Source organism: Emericellopsis cladophorae, assembly GCF_022114955.1.
Source record: "Emericellopsis cladophorae strain MUM 19.33 chromosome Unknown NODE_4_length_1054762_cov_117_872525, whole genome shotgun sequence".
Classification (NCBI taxonomy): domain Eukaryota; kingdom Fungi; phylum Ascomycota; class Sordariomycetes; order Hypocreales; family Bionectriaceae; genus Emericellopsis; species Emericellopsis cladophorae.
This window is the reverse complement of record NW_026250929.1, coordinates 819,699-845,372: the sequence shown is the minus strand read 5'-3', so window position 1 is coordinate 845,372 and position 25,674 is coordinate 819,699. Positions and strand designations below refer to the sequence as shown.

At 55.3% G+C, this 25,674-nt stretch overlaps 12 protein-coding genes across 12 annotated transcripts; 8 read left to right on the top strand and 4 right to left on the bottom strand.

The window, feature by feature from the left end:
• Positions 1–215: 215 nt before the first annotated feature.
• J7T54_006653 (Kynureninase-like protein) lies at positions 216–1,743 on the top strand (the record flags this gene model as incomplete). Its single annotated transcript, XM_051503107.1, has 2 exons — positions 216–402; positions 452–1,743. The coding sequence occupies 2 exons, from the start codon at positions 216–218 to the stop codon at positions 1,741–1,743; spliced, it is 1,479 nt and encodes a 492-aa protein (XP_051365464.1).
• A 368-nt stretch (positions 1,744–2,111) lies between these two features.
• Positions 2,112–4,309, top strand: J7T54_006652 (uncharacterized protein; the record flags this gene model as incomplete). The annotated part of the gene is made up of 2 exons (XM_051503106.1): positions 2,112–3,685; positions 3,742–4,309. 2 exons carry the CDS (start codon positions 2,112–2,114, stop codon positions 4,307–4,309), a joined length of 2,142 nt encoding a protein of 713 aa, XP_051365463.1.
• Positions 4,310–5,406: 1,097 nt separating this feature from the next.
• On the bottom strand, positions 5,407–6,024 carry J7T54_006651 (uncharacterized protein; the record flags this gene model as incomplete). The annotated part of the gene is made up of 2 exons (XM_051503105.1): positions 5,407–5,817; positions 5,998–6,024. The coding sequence occupies 2 exons, from the start codon at positions 6,022–6,024 to the stop codon at positions 5,407–5,409; spliced, it is 438 nt and encodes a 145-aa protein (XP_051365462.1).
• A 150-nt stretch (positions 6,025–6,174) lies between these two features.
• On the top strand, positions 6,175–6,840 carry J7T54_006650 (uncharacterized protein; the record flags this gene model as incomplete). Its single annotated transcript, XM_051503104.1, has 2 exons — positions 6,175–6,577; positions 6,635–6,840. 2 exons carry the CDS (start codon positions 6,175–6,177, stop codon positions 6,838–6,840), a joined length of 609 nt encoding a protein of 202 aa, XP_051365461.1.
• A 1,507-nt stretch (positions 6,841–8,347) lies between these two features.
• On the top strand, positions 8,348–9,722 carry J7T54_006649 (uncharacterized protein; the record flags this gene model as incomplete). The annotated part of the gene is made up of 4 exons (XM_051503103.1): positions 8,348–8,361; positions 8,410–8,961; positions 9,014–9,566; positions 9,618–9,722. 4 exons carry the CDS (start codon positions 8,348–8,350, stop codon positions 9,720–9,722), a joined length of 1,224 nt encoding a protein of 407 aa, XP_051365460.1.
• Positions 9,723–10,092: 370 nt separating this feature from the next.
• J7T54_006648 (L-2-aminoadipate reductase large subunit) lies at positions 10,093–14,000 on the bottom strand (the record flags this gene model as incomplete). The annotated part of the gene is made up of 7 exons (XM_051503102.1): positions 10,093–11,638; positions 11,691–12,894; positions 12,952–13,310; positions 13,412–13,475; positions 13,535–13,592; positions 13,648–13,801; positions 13,867–14,000. 7 exons carry the CDS (start codon positions 13,998–14,000, stop codon positions 10,093–10,095), a joined length of 3,519 nt encoding a protein of 1,172 aa, XP_051365459.1.
• A 1,114-nt stretch (positions 14,001–15,114) lies between these two features.
• J7T54_006647 (proline dehydrogenase-like protein) lies at positions 15,115–16,722 on the top strand (the record flags this gene model as incomplete). The annotated part of the gene is made up of 1 exon (XM_051503101.1): positions 15,115–16,722. The coding sequence occupies one exon, from the start codon at positions 15,115–15,117 to the stop codon at positions 16,720–16,722; it is 1,608 nt and encodes a 535-aa protein (XP_051365458.1).
• A 257-nt stretch (positions 16,723–16,979) lies between these two features.
• On the bottom strand, positions 16,980–17,664 carry J7T54_006646 (EKC/KEOPS complex subunit-like protein; the record flags this gene model as incomplete). Its single annotated transcript, XM_051503100.1, has 2 exons — positions 16,980–17,453; positions 17,506–17,664. The coding sequence occupies 2 exons, from the start codon at positions 17,662–17,664 to the stop codon at positions 16,980–16,982; spliced, it is 633 nt and encodes a 210-aa protein (XP_051365457.1).
• Positions 17,665–19,160: 1,496 nt separating this feature from the next.
• Positions 19,161–20,120, top strand: J7T54_006645 (uncharacterized protein; the record flags this gene model as incomplete). The annotated part of the gene is made up of 3 exons (XM_051503099.1): positions 19,161–19,227; positions 19,279–19,377; positions 19,429–20,120. 3 exons carry the CDS (start codon positions 19,161–19,163, stop codon positions 20,118–20,120), a joined length of 858 nt encoding a protein of 285 aa, XP_051365456.1.
• Positions 20,121–20,280: 160 nt separating this feature from the next.
• On the bottom strand, positions 20,281–21,279 carry J7T54_006644 (NmrA-like family domain-containing protein-like protein; the record flags this gene model as incomplete). Its single annotated transcript, XM_051503098.1, has 1 exon — positions 20,281–21,279. One exon carries the CDS (start codon positions 21,277–21,279, stop codon positions 20,281–20,283), a length of 999 nt encoding a protein of 332 aa, XP_051365455.1.
• A 1,324-nt stretch (positions 21,280–22,603) lies between these two features.
• J7T54_006643 (uncharacterized protein) lies at positions 22,604–23,293 on the top strand (the record flags this gene model as incomplete). The annotated part of the gene is made up of 1 exon (XM_051503097.1): positions 22,604–23,293. The coding sequence occupies one exon, from the start codon at positions 22,604–22,606 to the stop codon at positions 23,291–23,293; it is 690 nt and encodes a 229-aa protein (XP_051365454.1).
• A 401-nt stretch (positions 23,294–23,694) lies between these two features.
• On the top strand, positions 23,695–25,284 carry J7T54_006642 (putative proline-specific permease put4; the record flags this gene model as incomplete). Its single annotated transcript, XM_051503096.1, has 4 exons — positions 23,695–24,096; positions 24,243–24,394; positions 24,476–24,826; positions 24,978–25,284. The coding sequence occupies 4 exons, from the start codon at positions 23,695–23,697 to the stop codon at positions 25,282–25,284; spliced, it is 1,212 nt and encodes a 403-aa protein (XP_051365453.1).
• Positions 25,285–25,674: the final 390 nt, after the last annotated feature.

The following is a 25,674-nucleotide window of genomic DNA, read 5'->3' as shown; positions in this document are numbered from 1 at the left end:
AAAGACGACGTATCCGCTAGATAGACGGAACCGAAACGCGGATAGACGGATGCAACGCGGCCCGCAAAATTAGCGAGTCCACCAACTCGGAACCCCCCTCCCTCATCAAGTCGCGGACGATAAAGTGGTGACGAAGTCCATATCCCCATCACATAATACTCTTCAATCCATCCAGCATCTCCTTTTGCATCCGTCTTCCTCAACTCACAGCCACCATGTCCCTCGATCAATTCGTCGACAGGCTTCGCAATGGCGAGCCTGCCAAATTCCCCTCAACAGCCAACACCCTCGCCTGGGCACAGAGCCTGGACGAGCAGGACAAGCTCAGCCATCTGCGGGACGAGTTCATCATCCCCACCAAAGCTTCACTGAAGAAGAAGGCCCTCGATGGCCGGATACCTGGTAAGCCCCTCTTTCCAGAGCGAAAAGACCACGAAGCTGATCTGCATAGGCCAACCAGCCCAGAATGGCATCACCAACGGCGCCTCACATGAGGGAGACGAGCAGGGCATCTATTTTGTCGGCAACTCACTAGGTGCCCAGCCCAAAGCGGTCAGACAATACGTCGACGCTCAGCTCGAGACATGGGCGTCCATCGGTGTCGCGGGCCACTTTCAGGACATGGAACAGTCCCCCCTTCCGAAATGGCAGGATCTTGCCGAGGATTGTGCGAAAAAGTCGGCTGACATTGTCGGCTCGTCGCCCGCGGAAATTGTCATTATGAACACACTAACCGCGAACCTGCACATGATGATGGCGAGCTTCTACAAGCCCACGGAAAAGAGGCACAAGATCATCCTAGAGTGGCGGCCCTTTCCCAGCGACTACTACGCCATCGAGAGTCAGATCACATGGCACGGCCTGGATCCCGAGAAGAGCATGGTCAAGATTGAGCCGGACGACAGCTACCTGATCCCCACCGAGAGGGTCCTGTCCGTCATCGACGAGCACGCCGAGGAGACCGCCCTTCTCTTGTTGCCTGGCATTCAGTACTTCTCTGGCCAGTTCTTCGACATGCCCCGCATCACAGCCCACGCCAAAGCCAAGGGCATCACTGTCGGCTGGGATCTGGCCCACGCTGCGGGGAACGTCGAGCTCAAACTTCACGACTGGGACGTTGACTTTGCGTGCTGGTGCACGTACAAGTACATCAATGCGGGACCCGGCAGCATCGCAGGCGCCTTTGTGCACGAGCGTCATGGCAAGGTGGAGTGGCCACAGGGCGAGTCTGGCAAACCCTCGTACCGCCCGCGCCTGACAGGATGGTACGGTGGCGACAAGAGCGTCCGCTTCAAGATGGACAATAACTACGTGCCCATTGTGGGCGCGGGCGGCTTCCAGGTGTCGAACCCCTCTGCCATTGACCTGGCGTCCTTGTCAGGCGCCCTGAGTGTCTTCAACAAGACCTGCATGCGGGACCTGCGCAGCAAGGCTCTTGTCCTGACGGCCTATGCTGAGTATCTGCTGGACCAGATGACGGCCGAGTTTGGAGGCAGCACGCCGGCGTTCCGTGTCCTGACCCCCCGCGACCCTCTGCAACGTGGTACCCAGCTCAGTGTGATGCTGGCAAGCGAGCAGCTGCACGACGCCGTCAGTGCTGCGTTGGAGGCCAACGGCGTCATGTGCGACAAGAGGAAACCCAATGTCATCCGCGTGGCGCCCGTGCCGCTCTACTCGAGGTTTGAGGATGTGTGGCGCTTTATGGAGATTCTGAAGGGGGCGCTGGCTAAGCTGAATGCTTGACAACATGGGAGATTTGATATCTTACAACCCCAACGAGAGACATGAAAATACGGTTGACGGATTCGCGTTGTAATGTACACAAGAACACTCGATGAATGGAGTAATGTCATGATATACGAGTACAAGATCTAATGGTCTGATTCTCAAGGTGACTGGAAGTGGACTTGACATACTGTATGACAGCCAGCAGCATGAAGGCGGGAGGGTCATAGTCATGGCCATGGGGTGCCCTGATCCGGCACAGTATCCGTATGATCTCTGACACTGTAACCCGAGTCCGGAATCCGGGTCCCTCCGACAGTACGTAGGCACTGGTTTCTTCCGTCCAGCCGCTCAATTTCCAGTCTCCCGCAAATCCCATCCGCACCATGGACGCGCCGGCCCAGGGTATCATCCGCAGTCGCATAGCCAATGCGTGCGATGGATGCAAAGCCCGAAAGGTCAAGTGTGACGGCAAAACACCATGCTCTTATTGCATCCGTCGGCAGAGGCCGTCCACCTGCAAGTACAGCCATCCTAGGAGGACGCGGCAGAGGCACGCAGCCGACGCAGCGCGTACCCCTGCTAGCACTGCGAGCCCGCGGGCATCAAGGTCGTCGCCTCCGTCAACGGCAGCGGCGGTGCGTTCGACAAGAGCTACCTCGCTTGATGACGATGGTCACGGCGCAGCGGCTTGTCGTGGGATGCGTCACAGCGGAAGTGCGGCAAGGCGATCGTCCGTGATGGAGGAGGACGACACCGAAGTGCCACTTGAAGCACGTCTGCTCTGTGATGCGCAGGGAAAACTCATCTTCATCGGGGACTGTGCCCCCTTGTCATTCTTCCAATCCGTGCGGCAGCTCGTGACGAGCAGAGTTGGGCAAAACGCCTTTGCTCCCGAGACCAGCCGCTACTCTGTGCTCGAGAATGCGCCGGCGGCCCCTGTGGCGTCCCATGAGCCATCCCCGCCGGCACTGCGCCGGGAAGGGGTCAGAATCGCCGTGCAGGACTACATTCTCATTACCACAAGTCTTGTTGATTTGTTTGATGAGAAACTGGAGAGTGACGTTGCCTTCTGGGCGAGTCATCAGCGTGCAGAGAACCTTACGACCACGATCCACTACCTCGTGCTGGCCATTGGGCTGCTCAAAACCGACGAGGCAACCTCGAGAACCTACTTTGAGTACGGTAAGGCGCAGGCCTTCAACAGCCTGAATGGGAGTATGGGCGTCGGTACGGTACACGCCTTCATCCTCGTCACAGTGTACATGCTGTGCTCGTGCCAGATCAACAACGCGTTTCTGGTCTTTGGCATTGCCAGTCGTGCAGCGTATTCGGTCGGCGTGCATCGCACAGAGGTCAACGCGCGTTTCGGTCCCGAGATCCACCGGCAGCGTGACAGGACATGGAAGAGCATGAGAATTGTCGACTTGTTCCTCAGTGTTTCCATGGGTCGTCCCCCCGCCACATCCGACGTGGACTGCACGGTCCCCTACCGGGCGACGGACCTGGAAGGCAACGAGGTCTTTGACCTGCTCAACGCATCCGTGCAGATCATGCTGATTACAGAGGGCATCGTGACGGAGATCTATTCACGCAAGAAGATCTCGTTGCAGCTGACAGAGGGTATCTCGAAGCAACTGCGGGAGTGGTCTGAACGGTGGCTTCATCCCCTGAAAGACGTCTTGTCCCTACCCGGCGAACACACAAAGGCCCAGATCAGTGGCGCCTGCCAGGTCCTGGCGTCGTACTACTACGCAGTCATGCTGGTGTCGCGGCCGTTCCTCATGTACGAGCTCTTTCGCAGACTAGGCGACGAGCCCAATGCGGCGCGCTATCCTGCCATGTCCAACGGCAAATCCAAGCTCGCAGACGCCTGTATCGAAGCAGCAAGCATGATGGTCGACCCAATCGCGGAGCTGATTGAGCAGAGGGTGTTGCATAGTCGCATGCCGCTCCTGGTGTAAGAGACAGGAGACCAAACTCTGCGGGCTGTTCTTGACTGACAAATGTTCTCAGGTCCTGGCTATTTGCATCTTCTCTCGTCCTGGGCGTCGGACTCTTGGGAAACTTCGGCCGTATCTTGGAAAAGTACACTCGCATATCCATCCAGGCCCTCGACCATTTCGCCCAAGCTGACACCCACGCCACACAATACTCGCTGATCGCCCAGTCTCTGCTCAACACGGCTCTCGAACACCTGGAGAAGCGGGAGTTGCAGGAGCGCCTACGTCGCACGGAGAGTTCCAGCCAGCTCTTTGGCCTGATCCCACAGGAGAGCCGAGCGCGTGGGTCCGCAGTCTCGCCAGCGACGCAAGCCAACAGCACAGCAGCGAGTCCGGCAGTGTCTACGTCGCAGAGGCGCCACTCTCTGTTCGACAGATCGCTATTCAACCCGCAATCTACCGTGCCGTCGCCGAGGGGCGGGGATCTGGACCCTTCGTCGCTCTTTGGACCAGGGGACGTATTCGGTGGGCTGGACGCCAACTTCTGGAGTAACCAAGGGAATGAGGACCCGAGCTCGGCACTGAACCTATTCCCATTGCTCGAGGGCGGCGGGGGCATTGATTTGGCTCATTACTTGTAGGAGGCAATCTTCTAGATATCAAAGTCTCACGACTACCCATCTGCGGGACTGTCTCCATGCAGATTCCTCGACAATGTATTGAGAACTCGAGCAGAGGCTTGAGGTAAAGTGGAGACGAGCCGGAGGGTGGTGTCTTGTCGAACAAGTTTCGTATGCGACGGCTGTACATCTCGCACACGGTTGGGCGAGGCAGCAGTATGTCCTCATGATCCATCGCTGCAACCATGTCGCCGCGGACCAAGGACTGTTCGGATTCAAGGTGCACGGTACAGTGTCGTCTGGGCTGACAGACTGCTTTGGCATGTGCAAATGGTCGATCTCCAGAGTTTCGGCAAGCCTCGTATAGCATGCTGCTTGTTGTACGTGCTCATTGCTTTCGGCCCTGGACACTGTCTGTTCTTCTATAGACAGCCCAACTGAGCCGCCCGCCAGTCGCTTGTCGGACCCCTCAGAGGAATTAGTCGCCTCTGCAGCACCGCGCTCTGGTATACTATCACGGTGGTAGACTTGAAACGAAAGATCTGTCAGTGTTGCCGAAAGCTGGTATGTGCCATTGGTCTGGGCGGAACGTTGCATTGAGACCAAACCCCATGAAAATTGTGCTCAGAGCGGCAGTCGCGTTGAAAAGGTAAGCGTGGTTCGTGGTGTCGGTGATTGGCGTGAGCAGTAGTGTCATTTGGTGTGGTGTACATAAACTGGGTTGCGAATTCGATGATGACAGCGAAGGCTTAGGCGGAGTAGACCACGAGCTTTACATACTTCTTTGAACGGCAAGAACAAGATCAGATATATGATGGGCGGCAAGGTGGATAAACTGTGCCGGAAGGATCGCAATAGTGATGACAAATGAATGTCTTTGAGCTGAATGTTCGCATTTGCGGATACATACCCAGTGTCGCGAACAGTCCGGGATGACCTCTAATTGTGTCCGCTACCTTCGCGTCGTGCATCTTGCTTACTTATGGCATAACACTGCGATGAAATCAAGCAGCGTCACGGTAGTGAAGGTTCATAGATCATAAACTTGTGATCGCTGAATCCAATGTGCCCTTTCCGGATATGTCTAGGAAAGCGAACTTGTCAAGATCCCACGGCTTTCACGCATCTTCCATCTCGTCGTCGTCGCGTGGCCACTCGACCTCAAACACAGGGTCCTCGTCCTCGTTCTCAAGGAATGTGAAAGCGACTATGCTGTTCGTTTTCAATCCGGCCTTCATAGCTGTCGTTGTGCCTTCATCTCCAATTTTCAGCTGCTTCCAGCCGCTGTCGGGGTTAGAGGGCGAGCTCAGTACGCCATAGGCCATCTTGGGTTTCGAGGCTTCGTCTGGCACCATGGTGGTCTTGGGGGGGTCTAGCGATGAAGTGAGGCCTCCCGGATACCGCTCACGGAGCATCTCTCGAAGTTCTTGGCTCACAGCGGCCATGGATGTTGACGGATCGACGAAGAGGTAGAGTGTGTGGATGCCATGCTTGAAGCGGACGGAGAATGTGGTCTCATCAATCGTTTCCTGAGATGGTTAGCCATGAAACTACACTTGTCAGCAGCTCATACTAACTGCCATGATTCCCAAGTTGATGAATTTAAGGAAGGTGAAGATCGCTGTTGTGAAGGAAGACCTCCCGTCGTCACGTGTTGCCGCGTTAGCTGTCGTACTGTGTGGTGTGTACAGTCACCGTTGCCCACGCACAGTATGATCTAAGCCTGCACGTCGCATCGCAAGTGGCCTGGCATCTCTCAACCGTCGTCACCACCAGCACTGAACCTCGACACTGATTTCTCCGAAGCTCTTGCACCGTCTCCTTTGCCTCCCGGATACCCTACGGGACATACGTCCACGATGGCTGCCCCACCTGACCCGAAAACGATGCTGTCTCAAGAGGCGATTGCGACCTTCCAGCAAGACCCGCATCCGCGACTATCTCTTCAAGCGCCTCTCCGCATAGCCTTAGGCTCTACGACTGCTGGGTTCGTCGGTCTCGGCCTGGGGGCGACACAGGGTGGCAAGACAGCGCACCTCCGGTTTCGTGCCGAACATGCGCACAAGATGCCCGATTCGACAACAGGCTGGTATCTTTACCACAAGTCCAAGAACTATCACGCGGCCATTGGAGGCGGCTTGGAGGGAATCAAAATGGGCACCAAATTGGCCTTCTGGAGCGGCATGGCTTTATCGCTGGAAACCACAGTGGACCGGTGTCGTGGAGCGAGCGACATGTTTTCAACAATCATTGCATCATTATCTGTCGCTGGCGCTTTCTCTCTCTGGCGTAAGTCGAAACATTGTTACTTCTACCCGCAAACCATGAGCTAATGCCTGCCTACAGACCGGTTCCCCGTTACAACCGCTGCGCGGAACGCCAAATCCGGACTTCTATTTGGTTTCGCCTATGGCGGTGCGCAAGATTTTCTCAATCTCATTCAAGGCAGACCAGTCGGGTACATTGATTTCATCCGAGGTCGAGGTCGAGGTCGAGGTCGGAGTCGAAAAGAGTACGCTGCCGAGCAGCGCGAAGCCACCGCAACGCCTTGAAAGCGGTGTTTCTTGTGTTCCCCGTTTGATACCCAGACCGACACAGGCCAGTCCGCTCTACCATGTATTTTCATGTAGTCTGATGCATGAATCGTTCAGTACCCAACCGTCCGATGAACCGGGACCCTGCGACCCAGAAAAGCTGGAACATTGCGAAATGATGCCAGTCTAGCGCGCCGAACGCCGTGAAGCGGCCTTCCTGAAGAAACCGCATCAGCGCCTCATGTCTCAGCCAGTCTCTCTTCGAAGCACTTTAGACATGTGTGTTGTCTGCCAAATCGGATCTTCGTCGACGCACTCGAGCTTGAAACCTTGGCGTTCCCAGAAACGGACTGAGCCTGGCAGAAACGGATGCGTGTGCAAATACAATCGTCCAATTCCAGCTTGCCGAGCCTCGCTCTGAAGTGCTGTGAAGATCTTTGTGGCCAGTCCTGCTCGCCTCCATTGGGGATCGACGTATAGCTTGACCACCTCGACGACTCGCTCGCTCCTGAAATCCAGCTGGGGAAATCGATCGTCGTACGCGACATAGCCAACAGTAGCTATGATCTGCCCATTGCTCTTAGCAATAAGAAAGGCTCCGTCACGATCGTCGAGGTAGTCCTCCTGGAAATTGGCCAGCTCTGCTTGGACTTTGGGAACGTGCAACCTTGCTGGGACCCGCAAAAACATGTTGCTTCGGGCCGCGAGCACGAAATCCACGATGTCAGGGGTTTCCTGCGGCATTGCAGACCGAATGACTGGGTTGGTCACCATGGCGCCCCTTCCTGTTTGGATACTCCCAGGCGCACCTTGAGCGAAAGGCTCTTGTTGTTTCTGTTGATGATCCGCGTTTTCGGAGCTGCACGTGATCTTTTTATCTGCCCCACGCCCCCGCGCCACTCGTTGGACTGAGCAATTAATTACTTAGGTATTAGCAATACACACAACATACCAGGTGGTACGTCTTAGTAGACAATCTCCCCGTTCCGTCCCTCCTCATTATGCCCAGCTTGTCTTGGCCTTCTAGGTGTTTGTTCAGGAGTCATGGCTCATGTGGTCGAGGTTCGGTCGTCTACAAGTGACGGGCCGAGTCGCAGTGGTCTGCGGCAAATCCAAAGGACGTTGACGAAATGGCTTTGGGGTGATGCTGTAGGGGAAGAGAGGAAGCTGATTCGGAAGCTTGGTATGTCGGCGCGAGCACTTTGCCTATATCCTTGGCAGATGTAACTTACTTTTTTGCAGATTTCTTCATCCTTGTACGTTCTTGGTGGCCAGTCCTAGCACACACACCACTTACACCATGACAGACGTACTCCTGCCTTAGCTACTTCTTCAACAAGCTTGGTATGTTTGCACTGCAGGATGTTGAACAGGGTCTGACGACGTTGACAGATCGAGCTGCCTTTGCAAATGCATATGTATGTTGGCTAGATGTGCTCAGTGGATGGTGCTAATTCTACGCCAGGTAGCGGGGCTGAAAGAAGCACTGCAACTAGAAGGAAACCAGTACAACATCCTCTTGTCGATGGTCACAGCGGGGTAGGACTTCAACGGCTGTTCCAGGGATTCTGTGCTAATACGACAAAGCATGCTCGTTGGTCAGGTGCCTAATGGCCTCATCATCCAGAAGGTGGCCCCGCGTATCTGGCTCCCTTCCATGGTGATTTTATGGGCCTTACTCACAGCAGTGAGTGCTGCCTGCAAAACATTCACCCAGCTATGCGTCGTGAGGTTCTTCCAGGGCATGGCCGAGTCCAGCACATACGCTGGGTGTGTGTATGTCATGGGGTCTTGGTACAAATCGGACGAAATATCGATGCGGACAGCCATCTTGACCGTCTCTGGCCAGGTCGGCAACATGTGTGCTGGAGCCCTGATGGCTGCCATCTACGCGTCTCTCGATGGAAGGTTAGGTCTCGAGGGATGGCAATGGGTGTTCATCATTGACGGGATCATTACGTGCCCGATTGCTTTCTTTGGCTTTGCCTTCTTTCCAGATCTACCGGAGACGACAAAGGCGCCTTATTTGAACAAGTTGGAGAAAGATCTCGCTCTCAACCGACTCCCTGCCAAGATGGAGGATGGTCACAACATTTCTCCTTGGAGCCTCACGAAGCGGGTGCTGGGAAAACCAACATTGTGAGTTCTCCATGTGACCGGAGGTCAATGATTAGCTAACAAACAATCTTAGCTATATTTGTTGCGGCTTTTCGGTCCTGGGTGCGGCTTTGCAAGCGTATCAAGCTCAGGGCCTGATGCTGCTCTACCTGAAAGCTCGCCAAAATATTGATGGATGGTCACAAGCCGAGATCAACACCCTGCCCCTCGGAACCCAGGCCCTCGGCATTGTCGTCGAGCTCCTCTGCGCGACGGTGATTGACAGGTCAAGCAGGCGGCTTGCCACGGGCTTGGGCCTCTGTCTTGTTCAACTCGTCTGCAGTATCATTCTTTTTGTTCCCAACATGACAGTCGCCGGCAATCTGGCAGGCTTGTACATTGCGGCTACGTCGAATGGCATCAACCCCTTGCTCTACGGGTGGTCTTCAATCATCGCCTCTAGAGGAGGCGACGATGCAGCGCGGAGCACCATTTTGGCCGGCATGGTGGCCTTTGACATGCTCTTGTACACATTTTGGGGCATCGTGCTCTATCCCGCTGATGACGCGCCGTATTGGCGAAACGGTTACATCGCCATGGTATGCGTGGTGGCAGCGCTTTCGGGATGGCTGTTCCTAGTCCGATGGGTAAGCTTGCATTGTGAGAGCTGTAAATCAAACGAGACTAACACGACATAGCTGGACAACTTTACACTGGAAAAGGTAGTCGAGAGGCCGCACGGGCCGCAACTTGAATTGCTGGAGGATGAGGGCGCTGAAGAAAGACCTCGACGGATAGAATAGATCCTTTCGAAGCATTGCAGCAGCTCTGCTCTTAGGGACCTAACGGGATAGACCTCTCATGCTTCCAGGCACAAGGTCTCTCACAGCATCATCCCACTCATGCCATCAGAAAGCGCTTTGTCGCCTCCGCATTTTTGACCTGAGGATAATGGCTACGCTGAGTGGGTGTGTTGATGAGGACCGCAAACTGTCTCTACAGCATCTTTGAGATGATCGCATGGCTCGATTGAAAAGCAAAGCTACCTGTATCTCAAGTCTGCACTCGTCTCAGACCCAAACCCCATGTCTATGTCTTTCGCATCAAAAGTACCTTTCGCGTGAGCGTCTCACTTTTTATCTGTCCTTACTTGACATCCAAGATAGAAGAAATTTAAGCCGCGCCGCCGCGACCGCCCACACTCCATTGCGCCTGGGCCTCCGCAACATCGGCGGCGATGGGTGGTAGCTCCCGGCCTCGACCTGTCGGCGGCACCAGGAACTTGATCTCGACGAGATAGCGCAGATACCGCCCGATATCTTCGCGGGTAATTCCCTCGCCTGCGCTGTCATCTACGCCTGTCCAGCGGTCTGCGTCAGCCTTGAGCACGGCGACGGCATTTCTGTCGTCCAACTCTGGGGCGCGCGTCGTCGACGGCAGATTCGAGGTGGCCATGTGGAACAGCGGCATCAGCGCGCTCTGCTCCTGGTCCTTTTCGACGGAGCCAGCTGACACAAACTCTTCAAGCTGTGTCTTCCACTCCTCATAGTCGACCTCTGGGACGTTGTATCCATAGTAGCTCAGCGCAGAAAGGAACTCATTCATCCGCAGCCGAGGGTGGGCCGTGACGTGCACGACGTTGACACCAGGAAGAGGATTCAGGGCTGCCGCGATGACAACGTGCGCCACGTGATCCACGGGGACAGCGTTCACCGAGTTGACAATCCGGGGCCGCGAACCCAGCTGAACACATCCCTTGCAAAACCTGATGAGGAAGTCATCCGTGTTCGATACGCCGCCATGGCGGCTGCCGAGGATGTACCCAGGACGGACGACGGCGCCGCGAAGGCCTCGTCTGCCGGCTTCTCGCACCAGCTGCTCAGACACCCATTTGGTCTGGCCATAGCCAGTGCCAAGACCAATGCGGCTGCCCTGCAGATCGTCGGCCTCGAGTACCGCCCCACGTCCCGTGGCAGTCTGCTCCTGTGACAGCTGAACGTAGTAATCGGTGTCGAGTGTTGAAGTCGACGATACGAAGGAGAATAGCTTCCGCTTTCCTTCATTGCAGAGCTTCATGGCATCAATGGTTGAGAGGACGTTGCTGCGCATCATCTGCTCGTAGCGCGCGATCCAGTGAACATAGGCCGCATTATGGACAAAGACATCCGCTGTGTCGGCAACGTGCTTCCAACTGACATCGTCGAGGCCAAGACGGGGCTTGGAAAGGTCACCAAGAACGCAGGAGATTCTATCGGCCCAGGAATCTTGCCACAACCCATAACCTTTGAGAGATCTCGTGAGACGGTCCTTGGCGAAAGCGAGATCCTTGGCTCCACGAATATGCGCAATGAGCTTGGTGTTCTTCCTGTCCAGAATATCCTTCGCCAGATATGCCCCTAGGAAGCCCGTGGCACCTGTGAGGAAGAATGTCGCCCCATGCGATGGGCTCAGAGCATCCGGATCCGCGCTCTCGTACTTGGCGTCGAGAGTGTTGATCAATTCATTGAAGGAATCGGAGTATACGGTGTCGGCCGACTTGTCGACCGTGACGGCCTGGCCGTTGCGCAAACGGTCTACTTGTGTGCTCAAAGCTCCAAGAGTGGGGTTCGCGTATAGAACACCGATGGTGATGTCGGCATCCAAGCTTTTGCGGATCGTGAGCAGGAGCTGCTGGGCCAGGAGACTGTGCCCTCCGCAGTCGAAGAAACTCGAATCGGGCCTAGCTACGGTCAGCTTTGATCTGAGGAGTTTGCCTTAGGGACAGCACTTACTTGATGGTCTTGGCGTTGAGGCCTGGAATTAGAGTTGACCACTGAGTAGCAATGGTCTTTTCAGTCTCAGACAACTTTTCCCAGCTCTTCAGATCCTCTTCCGAGGCATCCTCCATCATAAGTGCTGCATCGGGGAAGGGCAGGTTGGGGGAGTCGACCTTCCCGTTCGGATTCAGGGGGAGCTTCTGCAGGACGATATAGATCGAGGGCACCGAGTGCACAGGCAGACGTGTCTTGAGATGATCTCGCACCTCAGCCTGCATGCGGCGGAATCTCTTGAGGTAGACGACGCTGGGGCCCATCTCCACACCCTCGTCTTCGACATCCTCATGACCATGAGCCTCCAGCCAACGCTTCCACTCGCTGATCTCAGGTACAATGTAGCTGACGAGCGTCGGCTCCTCGTTTCGGTCCCTTCGAACGAGGGTCTTGCAGTCTCGAATTAGAGGGCTGCCGCTTAAGTTGGCGTCAATCTCGTTAAGTTCGATGCGGAATCCGCGAATCTTGACCTGAGAGTCGATGCGGCCAGACACGCGAACAGCGCCGGACGGTAGGTACTGCCCAAGATCACCGGTGCGATACAACCTGTCGCGGGGCCCCTTGTAGTAGCGGCGCCACGGTTCACCCTTGTCGTTGGCCTTGTCGGCTTCAACCCACGTGATGTTGTCCACGAACCAATTATTGATGAACTTCTCCTTGTTCTTCTCGGGGTCGCCTAGGTATCCCTCAGCCAGCCCAGCGGCTCTGATGTAGATCTCGCCAACTTCGCCAATGCCGCACATCTTAGTGTGGTCCGCTTGCGATACGACAAGGACCTGCACATCCTTCATCCCCCAGCCAGCAGGGATGGTGTCCCCCAGTTGATCGAGAGCTGTCGGATCCTGGGCCGCAGATTGTACCTCGAAATACGATACAGCGCGAGAGGTCTCGGTTGTGCCATACATGTTGATGATATTGCATGAAGGTCCTAGTTTACGCAGCACCTTGCAGTCGCGGGTGGTGAGAACGTCGCCGACAAAGAAGACCTGACGCAATGCGGGAAACTTGGTGGTAGCGCCACCGACGAGAATTTGACCCATCGCAGGGGTGAGATGGGCCGTGGATGGTGACCATGCATTCATCCATTCGCTCAGTTTCTCGTGCTGAATGTCTTCCTTGGCAGGAATGAGCAGCTGTGCGCCAAGCCACAGAGGCGTCATGATGTCTAGACTCTACTGTCAATACGAAAACTTATGTCACCATCATGGAAGGCGTTGCTGACCTCGCTGGATAGGATCATGAGCAATACCGGAGAGACAGGCAAACACACTGTCGGATGACAGGTTGAAGCGCTGGGCCATCCAGGGGAAGTACCTGGCCAAGCTGTAGTGACGTCCTAAAACACCCTTGGGCCGCCCCTCGCTTCCGGAGGTGAATGATAACGTAGGGTTGGAGTCCGGACCAACGAGAACATCGGGAGGTGACGATACCTTGCCCCTTATGGCATCAAAAATGTCGCTGTCGTTATCATCCTGTTTGCCGCCAGACAGGATGCCATCATCATTGAGACGTAGGTCCGGGATCCGGGATTTGATAGATAGCTCCTCGTCGATGTACTTCTGTACAAGAGGTGCAAGGGGGCTGCATCGGAAGTGTCAGTAAGCGAATCGAAGCTCGCACCGATTGGCGGGCGCGCTCGCTAGGGAGTGGCGGCCGTCAGAGTACGGTAAAGAGGTACCTACCCATTCTCGTCTGTCGTTTTGCCAATGGATATGAGTGCCTTTGGCTGGGAGACTTCCAGATAGACTGCATCGTCTGGTCAGTCTTTCAACTTGGATCAAATCATCTCGGGGGGGATCGCGGACTCTGTTGCCTCTGCGGGGGGTAGAGAGGATCTAGCACTGTGACTGTAGCTCCGGCAGCCTAAGAGTCTCGATCAGTAAGACTGCACGGTTCGAATTGGCAAAGGGAGTCGAACCAATGTTCCCATGAAGGCGCAGACTAGCTCCACCGAGCGGTGGGCAAATATCATGACAACATCGCCATTGGTGATGCCTGAATCATGGAGGTAATTCGCAATGGTGCTAGATGCCTCGTCGATCTGGCGGTACGTATATGCTCTTGTCGGTGATCTTGTCCACGCGTCAGTAGAAGCACAGACAAGCGTGACTTTTTCCAATTGGGATGTTCCGCATACGTGGGTGTCTTGGTCTCGGTCACGCAAGGCCTGTCGGGGAAGGCCAATGCGTTCTTGTGAAATATCTCGTGTATGGCGCCGGCGTAGCCACTCCAATCGAGGTCGGCCGTGGGATCGGGTAGTATGCCACTCATCGTGTCGGTTGCGAGGAGATCGGTGTCAGGTAAGACCCGTAGAGCATATGGAGAGAACGAGCTCAATTCCAAACAATGATCCGCGGATGCCATATCTCGCCATGCGTCACACAACAAATTTCCACTTAGCTCCGGTCATCGGGAGGGGCAGTCGAGGGAGGCCAGGCCGGCTTGTCGATGTGGATAGTGGGAGCACGTGACTCAGCGTGGCAGTCCAGCGGCTCCCCGCCCCACTGCCAGTGGCGGGCAGGGACTCCAGGGAGGCCCGGACATTTTGGGTCATTGAGGATGAGGCACGATCGAGATCGGCCAGTCGTCCGTCAGGCGGCGCGCTTTGCAGTTCTCCATACCAATCATTGATCGCGAGCCTGATTAGACAGCGGTCCCCGCTTCTTGCCCTTTCGAGGCATGCCCCAATCTGAAACAGGAGCACTTGGTCCGTGGAGGGAGTACGGAGTGGAAGGACCCTGATTTACGCCGATGACATCTGTATGCCGATGCGGTGGATCAGGTATTGGAATTCATGATTTCACCATGGAAGTTTGGAAGTGTGATGTAAATGTGGACACACGGGAGCTTACGCAGCCCAAGGATTGGCGCTGCGCAGTTCCTGACAGATTCTCTGTTCTGACGCCGGAGCATGTTGGGTGCAGCTGATATCATCTTGGAGATAAGGTGGACCGGCGGTCGGAGGTAAGCTCCATGCCGCGATAGTATGATGGCTGGTGACGATCGATGGTGAAAGATAGGTGAGGCGTTGGTGATAGGCAAAAGCATTGATAAGCTATGAATATCACTTAGCCCTGCCTTGCTACTCCCTAGATTACCTAGAAATAAGAAAGCCGCCACTAGTCTACCTGCCATTGTTCCAGGTCACTTACTCCTCTTCATTAAGAAACAGAATTTAACAGTTTTGTCTTCTCACCAACAAACACTGGTGACCACGGTTGACTTTGGGACACACAAAGTTCACAAGGCCAGCCTGTTTTTTTTTTAAACTTCAGACGAGGGGATTCCAACTTCCCGGACCTTCTTCGTTTCTCACTTGAACAGTCACACGAAGAACCCGAATCGCATTGCCATCAACTACCACCCACACTATCGTCAGCAGGCAATGGCAACAGCCACTTCGCGGCGAGGAATCGCTGGTCTTCCCATACAGAAGGCAGCGTTCACTGCTTACCGCACAAATGTTGTCCCGCAGTCATGTCGTTCCAAAACGGCAGTACTGAAGCAGGATCAGCGACGTGGTCATAACACACAGGTCACTGCGCACAACGGCCTCGCCTCTGAGCCGACACCAGTCACCGCTCATAATGGCCTCACCCCCGAACCCGAGTCGGCCCCATTGTCGCCCGCCAGCAACGTTCGTCGTAGCATCCACTCGTCGCGGCACCGAGCCTCCGCCGGCTGCGCTGACTTCACGGACGGGCCCACGGAACATCCACGTGCGCCTTTGTCGCTACTGCCTCTCACCATGATCCTTCGCTCACTCGCTACTGCTTCGGTCTCGTCTTCACCAGCGTTGCTCGCTCCCTCGTTGCGTATTATGAATGCGATAGCGCACTCGAGCAACCCCATTCTGAACCCTGATCGCAATCGTCTGTTGCACTTCGCACTCAAGAAGACACTCTACGATCAGTTCTGCGCCGGAGAGAACGCCGTCGAAGTGAACCGAACCATCGACGGCATCAAGGGCCTTGGCTTCACTGGGGTCATGCTGTGCTATGCGCGGGAGGTCGGCTTGTCAGGAGAGCAGGCCAGGGGCAAGGTCAGCGACGAGACCCCCGAGCTGATCCAAAATGAAATCGCACCGTGGGCCGAGGGCACGCTCGAGACCGTTCGCCTGGCACAGCCTGGCGACTTCGTCTCAATGAAGTTTACCGGTGCCGGTAGACTGGCCTTGCACCAGCTGTCTAACCGCCTTCCCTGCTCGCCCTACCTGGGTGATTCCATCGACGCAATCTGCAAGCTCGCCTCGGAACGTGGTGTTCGCGTGGCGATCGACGCCGAGCAAGATGCTTTGCAAGACGGTATCGACGACTGGATCCTTCGATTCGCTCGCAAGTACAACCGGAACCCCGCCAACCCAACGGTGTTTGGTACCTACCAAGCATACAAGAAGTGTGCACCCCAGCTGATTTTGAACCATCTTGCCGATGCGAAGAAGAACGGCTACACCCTAGGCGTGAAGATGGTACGCGGCGCATACCTCAACTCCGACCCCCGCGAGCGCTTCCATGACACTGTGGAGGATACCCACGCTTGCTTCGATGGCATGACCGCCAGTCTGTTGACCCGTTCCTGGAACTCGACAGTCCCGGGCGAGGGCGATTTCCCCGACGTGAGCATGATCATTGCCTCGCACAATACGGAGTCTGTTAGGCGCGCTCGTGCCATTTGCGAAGCTGGAAAGGCCAAATCCCCCGTCGCATTCGCCCAATTGCAAGGCATGGCTGATGAGGTCAGCTGCGAGCTTGTGGAGGCTGGCTTGCAACGTCAAAAGACTTCTGGGCCGGTCAAGACTTCTCCTCGTGCTGCCACTTCCACACTACCTACATTCAAGTACCTTGTCTGGGGCTCAACTGGCGAGTGCATGAAGTACCTCTCCCGCCGCGCACAAGAGAACAAGGAAGCCGTCGGCCGCACGCGCACCAGCCGCGATGCCATGTGGGCTGAGCTGATCCGACGCTGCAAAGCTGCGTTCGGTATAGCGGCTTAAGATTTACGACCCAATGATTTGACGATTAGCTGGCGTTCCGAGAAATGATTTTCTTTTCCCCAAGTTATACCCAAGATATTGACACCTCAGCGGATTGTTTGTTTTTGAGCCGGCGTTACACTAGGAGCGCATTAGATTACACAAGAGATTACACAAGCAATTTTTTAACAAACGCTTTCACTTACTATTCTTCTTTTGATCATACGTGGTCTGTATCATGGAATGGAATGGCGAAGTTGTGAATATTGGACGCCGCGTTACAGCCCACGTAAGGCCATGGCACCAACGACCAGCATCTCCAACTCTTTCTGCTCCGCACCATGATCTTTGATCTTATCCAGCCAATTCAGTCCATTTAACTTGTAGTATTTGAACACCTTGCTCATGTCTGCCGTGGAAGCAAGTTTCTCGTCCGTCGCTGGTACTTGGGTGCCCTCGACATTCTTCGCGAGGTGTTCTGCGATCTGTTCGGTGGATGGGTTGCCGTTTTCCGCAACCTTGACCACAACAAGGTTCTTCGTAGCCGTTGACACGCCATATCGACGGTAGGCCTCTGCTATCTGGGGAGCGTTAGCCATTTGGCTCAGTTCGTGGACATGATATCGCACATTGTTGCTCGCCGCCAGGTTGGCGACAATCTCCGAATGGACATTTGGTGTTTTGAGGACTTCGTTCGATGCTGAAGTGATGGCTTTAAAGACCGCGGACAACAGGTGGAGTCTGGACACGATCTTTGCTTTGTTAGATGATTTCCCTCGCGCTCCAACATGAAGGCTTACATACCACCGAAGCGTCGATAAAGGCATATTCAAATTCTGCGTTGCGCGACAGAAGCTGCTTGTGGAGGAACTCGGCGTTGCCCACGTCCTGGAACACCGCGAGGTGGACGGCGTAGCGACTTGGTACATGGTCCAACTGGACAACCTCTATCTCGGAGGACATGATGAAAGTGGTTTCCTGAGGCTCGGTGGTGGTGATGATCAACCATTGGCATCGCGGGGTTACCACGGAGGGGTCAGAGGAGGCGACGCGTTGCGCGCGGCCGGTCGCATATCAAGGCGAACAAGCTTGCATTTTACCTACCCTACTAGATTGTTGTCGTCTCTTCTATCCACGCAAAAGCTACCGAAAAATCACTATCAAGGTATCGGTCTTCGTCGCACTCATAGACTTATGACGAGGGGCTCACATAATTGTAGCCTCTTGGAAGCTGTACATTAGACCACGCTTCAAATTATCATCAAACAGCCAAAGAAAAAAAAAGGCTTTTGAGACGTCGAAACATAATACGAAACGTACAAAGCACTTCCAGTGTTCCACACGAAGAAAACCAGCTGGTCATGTCAACTTCGCAAGCGCACTTTTAGGTAGGGCCTGTCAGGTGGATTGTGACTTACCTGAATGACAACCCGAGCCTTTGAATCGGGAAGGTCCAAGAGCGCAGGCAGCGACGATTTGTATTAAGCCTACCTCGTATCTCAGGTACATGTGTCTTTCAACGACTTCTGGCGTCTGCCTTGAAAACAGACTACAGGCATTCTTCCGTCGCTGAACGAAACAAGTTGTGCCTAGTTACAAACAGAATATCGTCCTCACAGCAGAGTATACCCACATGACCCATCCTCTCACCAGTCACGACCTCGTTCACCCTACTTCGCGCAGTTGTCCCATACTCCAGGTGGGCGCTCTCGCGTCATCAAGCCCGTAACCCATTTACCTGTTTGCCAAATGGACTAGGCCATCTAAGTACCCAGCCTGCTAACGACGGAACTGCCTTCCTGCGATGACAGCCCTGTCTTTTCAAGGCCTCGCTCTCTTCATTCTTACGGTAGCGATCTTGAGGTACTTGCATCGGCTCACAGACTTCTGCGCGACTGGTCCACTCATCGTCATACCCATCTATCCCCGGATGGCTCGCGGTGTCTGCCATTTCGGAATAGCGGCCGCCGCGAGCAGCTGCTTCCTATGGTTCGTGGGCGAGCCTACCCACGCTCAACTTGTCATGATCCTCACTGTGGCGACCGCATCGGTTTTTTTCGATGAAGTTGCGCACGAGCGAAGACAGAAGGGAGCTGTGCCACGAGGTTCAGTTGGGGAATGGGTGCCAAGCATACATCAGCGCTACTGGCGGTTAGGATGGAGGCGACAACCGGACAGTGATGAGGAGAACGAGCGCACGCCTTTGTAACATAGCGTTTGGAAATGCGAGTCAATATTAGACAGCGGCGTATCACTCAATCTCAAATTGGCTGATCACGTGACCTTACAGGGGTGAGGAGTCGAGCGAGAGGGAGTCTGCCACTTTTGTATCATCAGCCCGCAGTTTAACCGCTGGAGGCAGGGACCCACCGCGGAAAACACCACCGACCGAAGCTCAGTCGCGCGAGACGATAGCTGTCCTGTATCATCAACCAGCCAATCATCCCCGTACTGCCACCATGGGCAAGAAGAGACGCGGCCATGCCGATATCGAGGAAATCCTGGGCAGACCATGGTGCTACTACTGTAAGCGACCCAGACCCACGCGCCCATGAACGTGACAGCTGACTATCCCAGGTGAGCGAGACTTTGAGGACCTCAAACTCCTCATCTCGCATCAAAAGGCGAAACATTTCAAATGTGACCGCTGCGGTCGCCGCCTGAACACCGCCGGAGGTACCGCACCTCGTCTGTCTTGAATCAATTGCACAGCTGATACAATGGCAGGTCTCTCCGTGCACCTGAACCAGGTCCACAAGGAAAACCTCGATCACGTCGAAAATGCGCTCCCGAACCGCCAGGGCCTCGAGGTCGAAATTTTTGGCATGGAGGGCATCCCCACCGAAGTGCTCGAGTCGCACCGCAACCGACTGATCCAGAACTTCTACCAGGCGCAGGAGGACCGAAGAATCGCGACCGGCAACCCTCTGCCTGGGCAGGCCAAGGAGCCGAGAAAGAAGATCAAGATTGAAACGGCGGAGGAGCTCAAGACGCGTCTGAGGGAGTGGCGAGCCAGGAGGAAGGAGATTCTCGCCAACGGCGGCAGCTTGGAGAGCATGATGCAGAGCGCGCAACAACAAGCAACACCGGCACCTGTACCCGCGCCAGCCCAGCAGCAGCAGCAGTACCCTGGACAGCAGCAGGCGCCGCCTCAGGGTCATTTCTACGGCCAGGCACCCGAAGGCATTCCCGCGCGACCACCTAGCGGCCCGCCTGGCGTGGCCGGTCTTCCTCAGCGACCTGGCGGTGACAGCATCGATCAACTCATTCGCAAGGCAGAGACAGGCGTGAAACCGGCCGTGGAGCCCGAAAAGGCGAGCAAGAAGGACAAGAAGGGCAGGATGTTCTACGACGATGCGGAGATCAGCCCAGAGGAGAGGATGGCCAAGCTACCGCGGTATGCCTTCACGGCGGCATGATGTGCTTGGTGGGTACTAGATGGCGCAGGATATAGCACTCATGTTCACAGGAATGGCGTTGGGGCGCTTGTATAATATGGAGCCAAACAATGTGACATTATTCTCACTGAAGGCGACGCGGCCACCAATTTTTGACTGCACGGTACTTGATCGGCAACATCTACAAATCGGGATGCTCAATGCTCAGCAGGGCATCCAGACCCCTAGATTGCATGATCTCCTCCAAAGTCATCGTCTCGACCTTGACCTTCAGCTCCTTTGGCCGGATCACCTTGCCCGTGACGCCATGCATAAAGTCGTATTCGGCCAGGTAAGCAGGTCCGTCAAGGACCTCATACGGCAGGCCAGTGAGCTCGTGCATCCTATCCTCCGTCTCCGTGGTGATGGTGGCCTTCTGGCCAGTGACGCGGTTCCAGGTATCAGTGACCTCGCGCATGGTTACCTCGACGTCGCACGCCAGGAGCTTAACACCGGGTTCCTCGTCGACGATCAAGTTACGGACAAACTTGCCAAACGTGACATCGGTGTGGATCACGGGCATCATCATTGTCTCGTCACCTGGCAGCATGATCGCATAGTCGCCAATGTGCGGGTACTTGTGCGGCAGCAGGAACGGGTTGGTGTGGTAGACGCTGGGATACACAAAAGAGACCTTGCCCTGCAGGTCCGGGCACGACTCTTCAATGTAGTCGACGGCTTCCGCCTTGGAATCCCAGTGGCCTGAATTGGGGTATTTGCCCCTGGACGCCTTCTTCATGGGTCCGAGTGCGGAGTAGACGAACCGCTCCAGTCCAGGGACCTTGGCTGCCTCGTCGGCCACATTCTTGGCATGAGAGAATTCGACCTGGAAGCCAAACGCGGTGGCCTTTTCGCGGGTCTCCCCGGCCTTGTTTGCTTGACTGTAGGGGGCCCAGAAGTCCGTGTTGGAGAAGATGGCGGCGACACCCTCAAAGGCCCGGGCGAGGGAGGCAGGGTCGGCGAGCTCGGCCTCGACGACCTCACAACCCTGGGAAGCCAGCTCGCGCGCTTTCTTGGAAGAAGGGTCGCGCGTGAGAGCGCGGACAGTCCAGTTTTCCATGGGCAGGAAGGCCTTGACCACGGAGCCACCCTGGATGCCGGTGGCGCCTACGACAGCGATGACTTTCTTGGGGGCGGACATGATTATATGAGGTGACTGGCGGGTCTTTCAGGTTTCTCAGTTGCAATGACTTTGTTCGACGACGTCTTCTGATGCTGTGCTGGTGGTCAAGGCTGTCTGCTTGTGCCGGACATGTCGTTACTTTATACCATCCTTCGTCGCGCTTTACTAGTGGCTTTACCTCCGCGCATGGGCACCTTTGACAGCATGCCCATCAAGAAGCTGATGAAGATGCGCATTGGCTTACGGAGAGAGTCATTCTTCACTCGATTCGCACGCAGATGTCAAGTCTGGGGGTTGCCATTGACAATGGTGTTTGTAGGCTGGTACAACTACAGCTTACCCTTCGCGTTGGCGTTGATTGGCTGGTCAATGCTAAGCCATTCCCGGCCCATAGTAAGCCAACATGCCGATTGCGACATTAACACCAGGGTTTGCGACACGAGTGTCGATGGTCATCGTCCATTACAAGTTGAGAGCTGGTCAGTTTCGTCGTCTGTCAAGGTTTAGATAGAATGGACCATCGACGAACAATTCAAGACATAGCAGGAAGACCTCACATGTAGCACGGGTGCACATAGTATCGCCAAATGAAATAGAGTGAGGGCGTTGCATGAATGGTGGGATCTCGGAAACTGGGTCTCATAAGTCCGGTGAATCCGCCCGGAGCATAGGCATGTCTCCGGATCCTGTCGACCTTCAACACTACTGATTGCCGACCTGATTGTTTGACTTCACACAGTGGCTTACTGGTTTACTCTTACCTATGCAGAGTCTGTGTCCGGCCACGCCATGTCGATGTTACCTTTATTTGTCCCGGGAAATGCCTGCTCAGCATCCATGTCGGATGCGTCCAGGCGCAATGACCACTGTGCGCTTCCCCAAACGCGGCCATATTCAGTGGGCGGCAGTGAGTCTAGACCTCAAAAGAAGAGGCGAATCATTACAGAAGCGAGGAAAGAGCAGAATCGCATTGCGCAGAAGGTGTTTAGTGAGTTCAGATCTCACAGCAATAGTATCGATGAACTGACGAGGATGACTAGGGCAACGTCAGAAGGAGAAGAGACAGCAATTGAAAGCCGGCCAAATGACACAACCCTCTATTACCAGTACCCGCCCTCGAATTGGCGCAAAAGGTACCCCGGCCGCCAATACAGGCAGCCCTGGTCGAGTCGATGGTTCACCAGCGACCTCATCCAGCGCAGCACCCGTGGCCGCACAGAGCGGTGAGGACGTTCTTAGGTTGGGAACGTTCATGAATGTCGAGCCGTTACCGGCGGTGTCGTTGCATGACGAAGGATCAACTGGTTTTCTGGCCCCAACACCAACTTCATGGGCCCAGGGTATGGTTGAATTCGGCGAAGAGCCATTGTTCTCCGCCAGCGACGACTGGAACTCCCGACCTGATCAAGAGTCGCCGGACGACTCAACGCCCAGCTGCTGGGACGGAGCTCGACCCCTATTCCAGGCTCAACCTGCGCTCGCAGACCCCTCGTGCAACACATTGGAGTTTCTACCGACTATCATCTTTGGCGCGTGTCTTCACAATGCCGCCGCTCTCGGTTGGGACGCAGAGCAGCTAGCTACGTGCTCACCCCACGGCATCTCACCATTTTACCGACCTACGACACCAGAGACAAATCCTCAGACGCTTTTGGCGTCACTCATCATCAATCTTCCTGGTCAAACGCCGCCCCATCTTCGCCCAACCCTGACGCAGGTTGTCGTACCCCATCATCCTTCCCTAGACCTGATACCACTGCCTCACCTGAGAGACAGGGCGATCATGCTGTCGGCTGCGTTGCCCACGGTTTTCAATCTTTGGGAGCTCAAGCTCGATATCTACGTGAAAGGAGGGCTCGTGATGTTGAAGACGACGAGGAGCAACGACCACCGCAAGAGAACTTGTCAGCCCTGGGACAAAAGTAGCTGGATCGCGGAGCGATGGTTCCTGCGCAAGTGGACAATGCTTGTGGACGAGGAACTATTGAGTCTGGGCAGGACGGAGGGCAAGATAACAGACGCTGTGGAGTGAGCAATGCTTGATCCATGCAGCGGCCGGCCTCGTGGGGCTCGTCAACTGGACAGTCTCCCCTCGCCTCTCCTGCCAAGGTATCCCAAGGAGGCGGACTGGCAAAAATAAACCGCTTCAATAAGCGTATCTAATCCACCCCCGCTCCTACGATAGCCGACATTGTCTGTCATGCGGATTGACAGTTTACAAGGCTTAAAGGGGCTGCTTTCACTCCGATGCCACCCATGGAGTGCGGGGAATATATCAAGCGAGATAAGTCTCGGAAGTCGCTCTGCTTGACCGAGACCGATGCCCGGCTCACTTAGCTGTGTACATCTACTCGGAGCTCGCCTTGAGCGGTATTGCCATTCTGTCTCCATACTCCCATTCGGACGCACCGCCTCGACGCCAATTCGGTCACAATGGTAGCCGAGAAGAACGATATTGAAGTCCAGGGCAACAGGATCGGTGCAGCCCCGAGCCAACTGCTACCAATGATGCCCCTGAGGGCGGCGATTCCAAGTTGGAGGAGCATGAGCTTCGTCACACCGGAAATCTGCAGCGTGGGCTTAAGTATCGCCACGTGCAGTTCGTCGCCCTCTCCGGCGCCATCGGCACAAGACTCTTTGTCAGCTGGCCAGGTCCTCTCGCTCGCTGGGCCAGTGTCCATGTTCCTCGCCTACCTCATCACCGGCTTCAACCTCTACTGCGTGATCAACTCGCTGGGGGAGATGGCCGCGTTGTTGCCCATCCCCGGGTGCGTCCCCATCTTCGCGACGCGCTATGTCGATGAGTCGCTGCTTGACTCTTGGCTGGAACTGCTGGTACCAGTTCGCCATTGGCGTGCCGATCGAGGCCAGCGTCTGCTGCTGCGTCATTGTGGACTACTGGCCAAACGACGTGCCCAAGGGTGCCTTGATCACCAAAACCTTTTCTGGCCATGGTCGTCATCAATCGCTTCCCCGTCAAGATCCATGGCGAGGCCGAGTTTTTCTTTGGGGCGATCAAGCTCACTATTATTGTCGGGTTGATCCTGCTCATGCTCATCATCACCTGCGGTGGAGATCCCAGTGGGCACGCCATCGGGTTCGCCCACTGGATGGACCCCGGGACGATGAACGCGTACCTGCATTCAGGTGCGCTGGGCCGCTTCCTGGGCTTCTTCAAGGTCTTCATCTAGGCCACGTTTGTCTACGGTGGTAGTGAGATGGTGGTCGCCGCCGGTGAGACGGAGAACTCCCGACGCAACATTCCCAAGGCAGTGCGTCGAGTCTTCTGGCGTATCCTCATCTTCGATGTGATTGCACTCTTCCATGTCGGTCTCTGTGTCTCGTCAGATGACAAAGGTCTGCTCAATGCCATCAGCAGCGACGCGCCTGGCGCCAACCAGAATCCGTTTGTCATTGCCATTGAGACGGCGGGTATCAAGACCATGCCGGGTATTCTCAACGGCATCATCCTCTCGTCCACGTGGTCCGCCGGCAACTCCTTCTCCTACGCGTCCAGAGTGTCCTCTACTCGGCCGCCATCGACGGCAAGGCACGCTATCCTCCGGTAGAAGAAATAGGGTGTGGCCTATGAATGCGTGGCCATTGACACCGCGCTTGGCTGCCTCAGCTACCTCAAACCTAGTCAATCGCTCGTCCGAGCTCTTTTTCTGGATCAGCAACTTATCCGCTGTCTCGACAGTCATGATTTGAGCCAGCGTGTGCTACACGTACCTCTGCTTCTACAAGGGGCTCAGGTACCACGCCATCGACCGGAACACGCTGCCCTACAAAGCGCTCTTCCAGCCGTATCTGGCCTGCTTTGCCATCTGCTTTTGTCTGACGATTGCGTTGTTTCCAGGACGGTTCTCGGCCAAGAGCTTCATCCCGCCGCACATCAACATCCCCATTGTGCTGACGTTCTTCTTCTCGTACAAGCTTATCAAGAAGACCAAGTTGGTCAAGGTGCAGAACATGGATGTCTGGAGTGGCAAGGCGGAAATTGACCGGATGGAGCCAGTGTAGCCGGTCGAGCAGCCGAAGAACTTATTTGAGAGAATCTGGTTCTGCATTGCTTGAGCTGGCCCCGTGGATGAAAGTACCAATAGTCTGAGTTTTTTGAAGGTGCTTTAGACTGGAGAACTATTGGATTGCTCAAGGTTAAAAGTATACAGTCGAATGTTGTGGCTAATTACAACAAAGTTCAATGCAACATTTGAACTCAATGTTGATACGATATGGGCGGATGTCATTATGTGCCGGGTAAGTAAATGAACAAATACCTAACTTAACAGCCAAGCCCCCCCCCCCCCTGCACGCGCCTGTTTCGAGTCCCTGCCGGGCCCCGTAGAAACGCGTCGTCTGGGCAACCGCCATCCTAATCCGGGGTCGGAAAAACAAACGCATGAGCCTCAC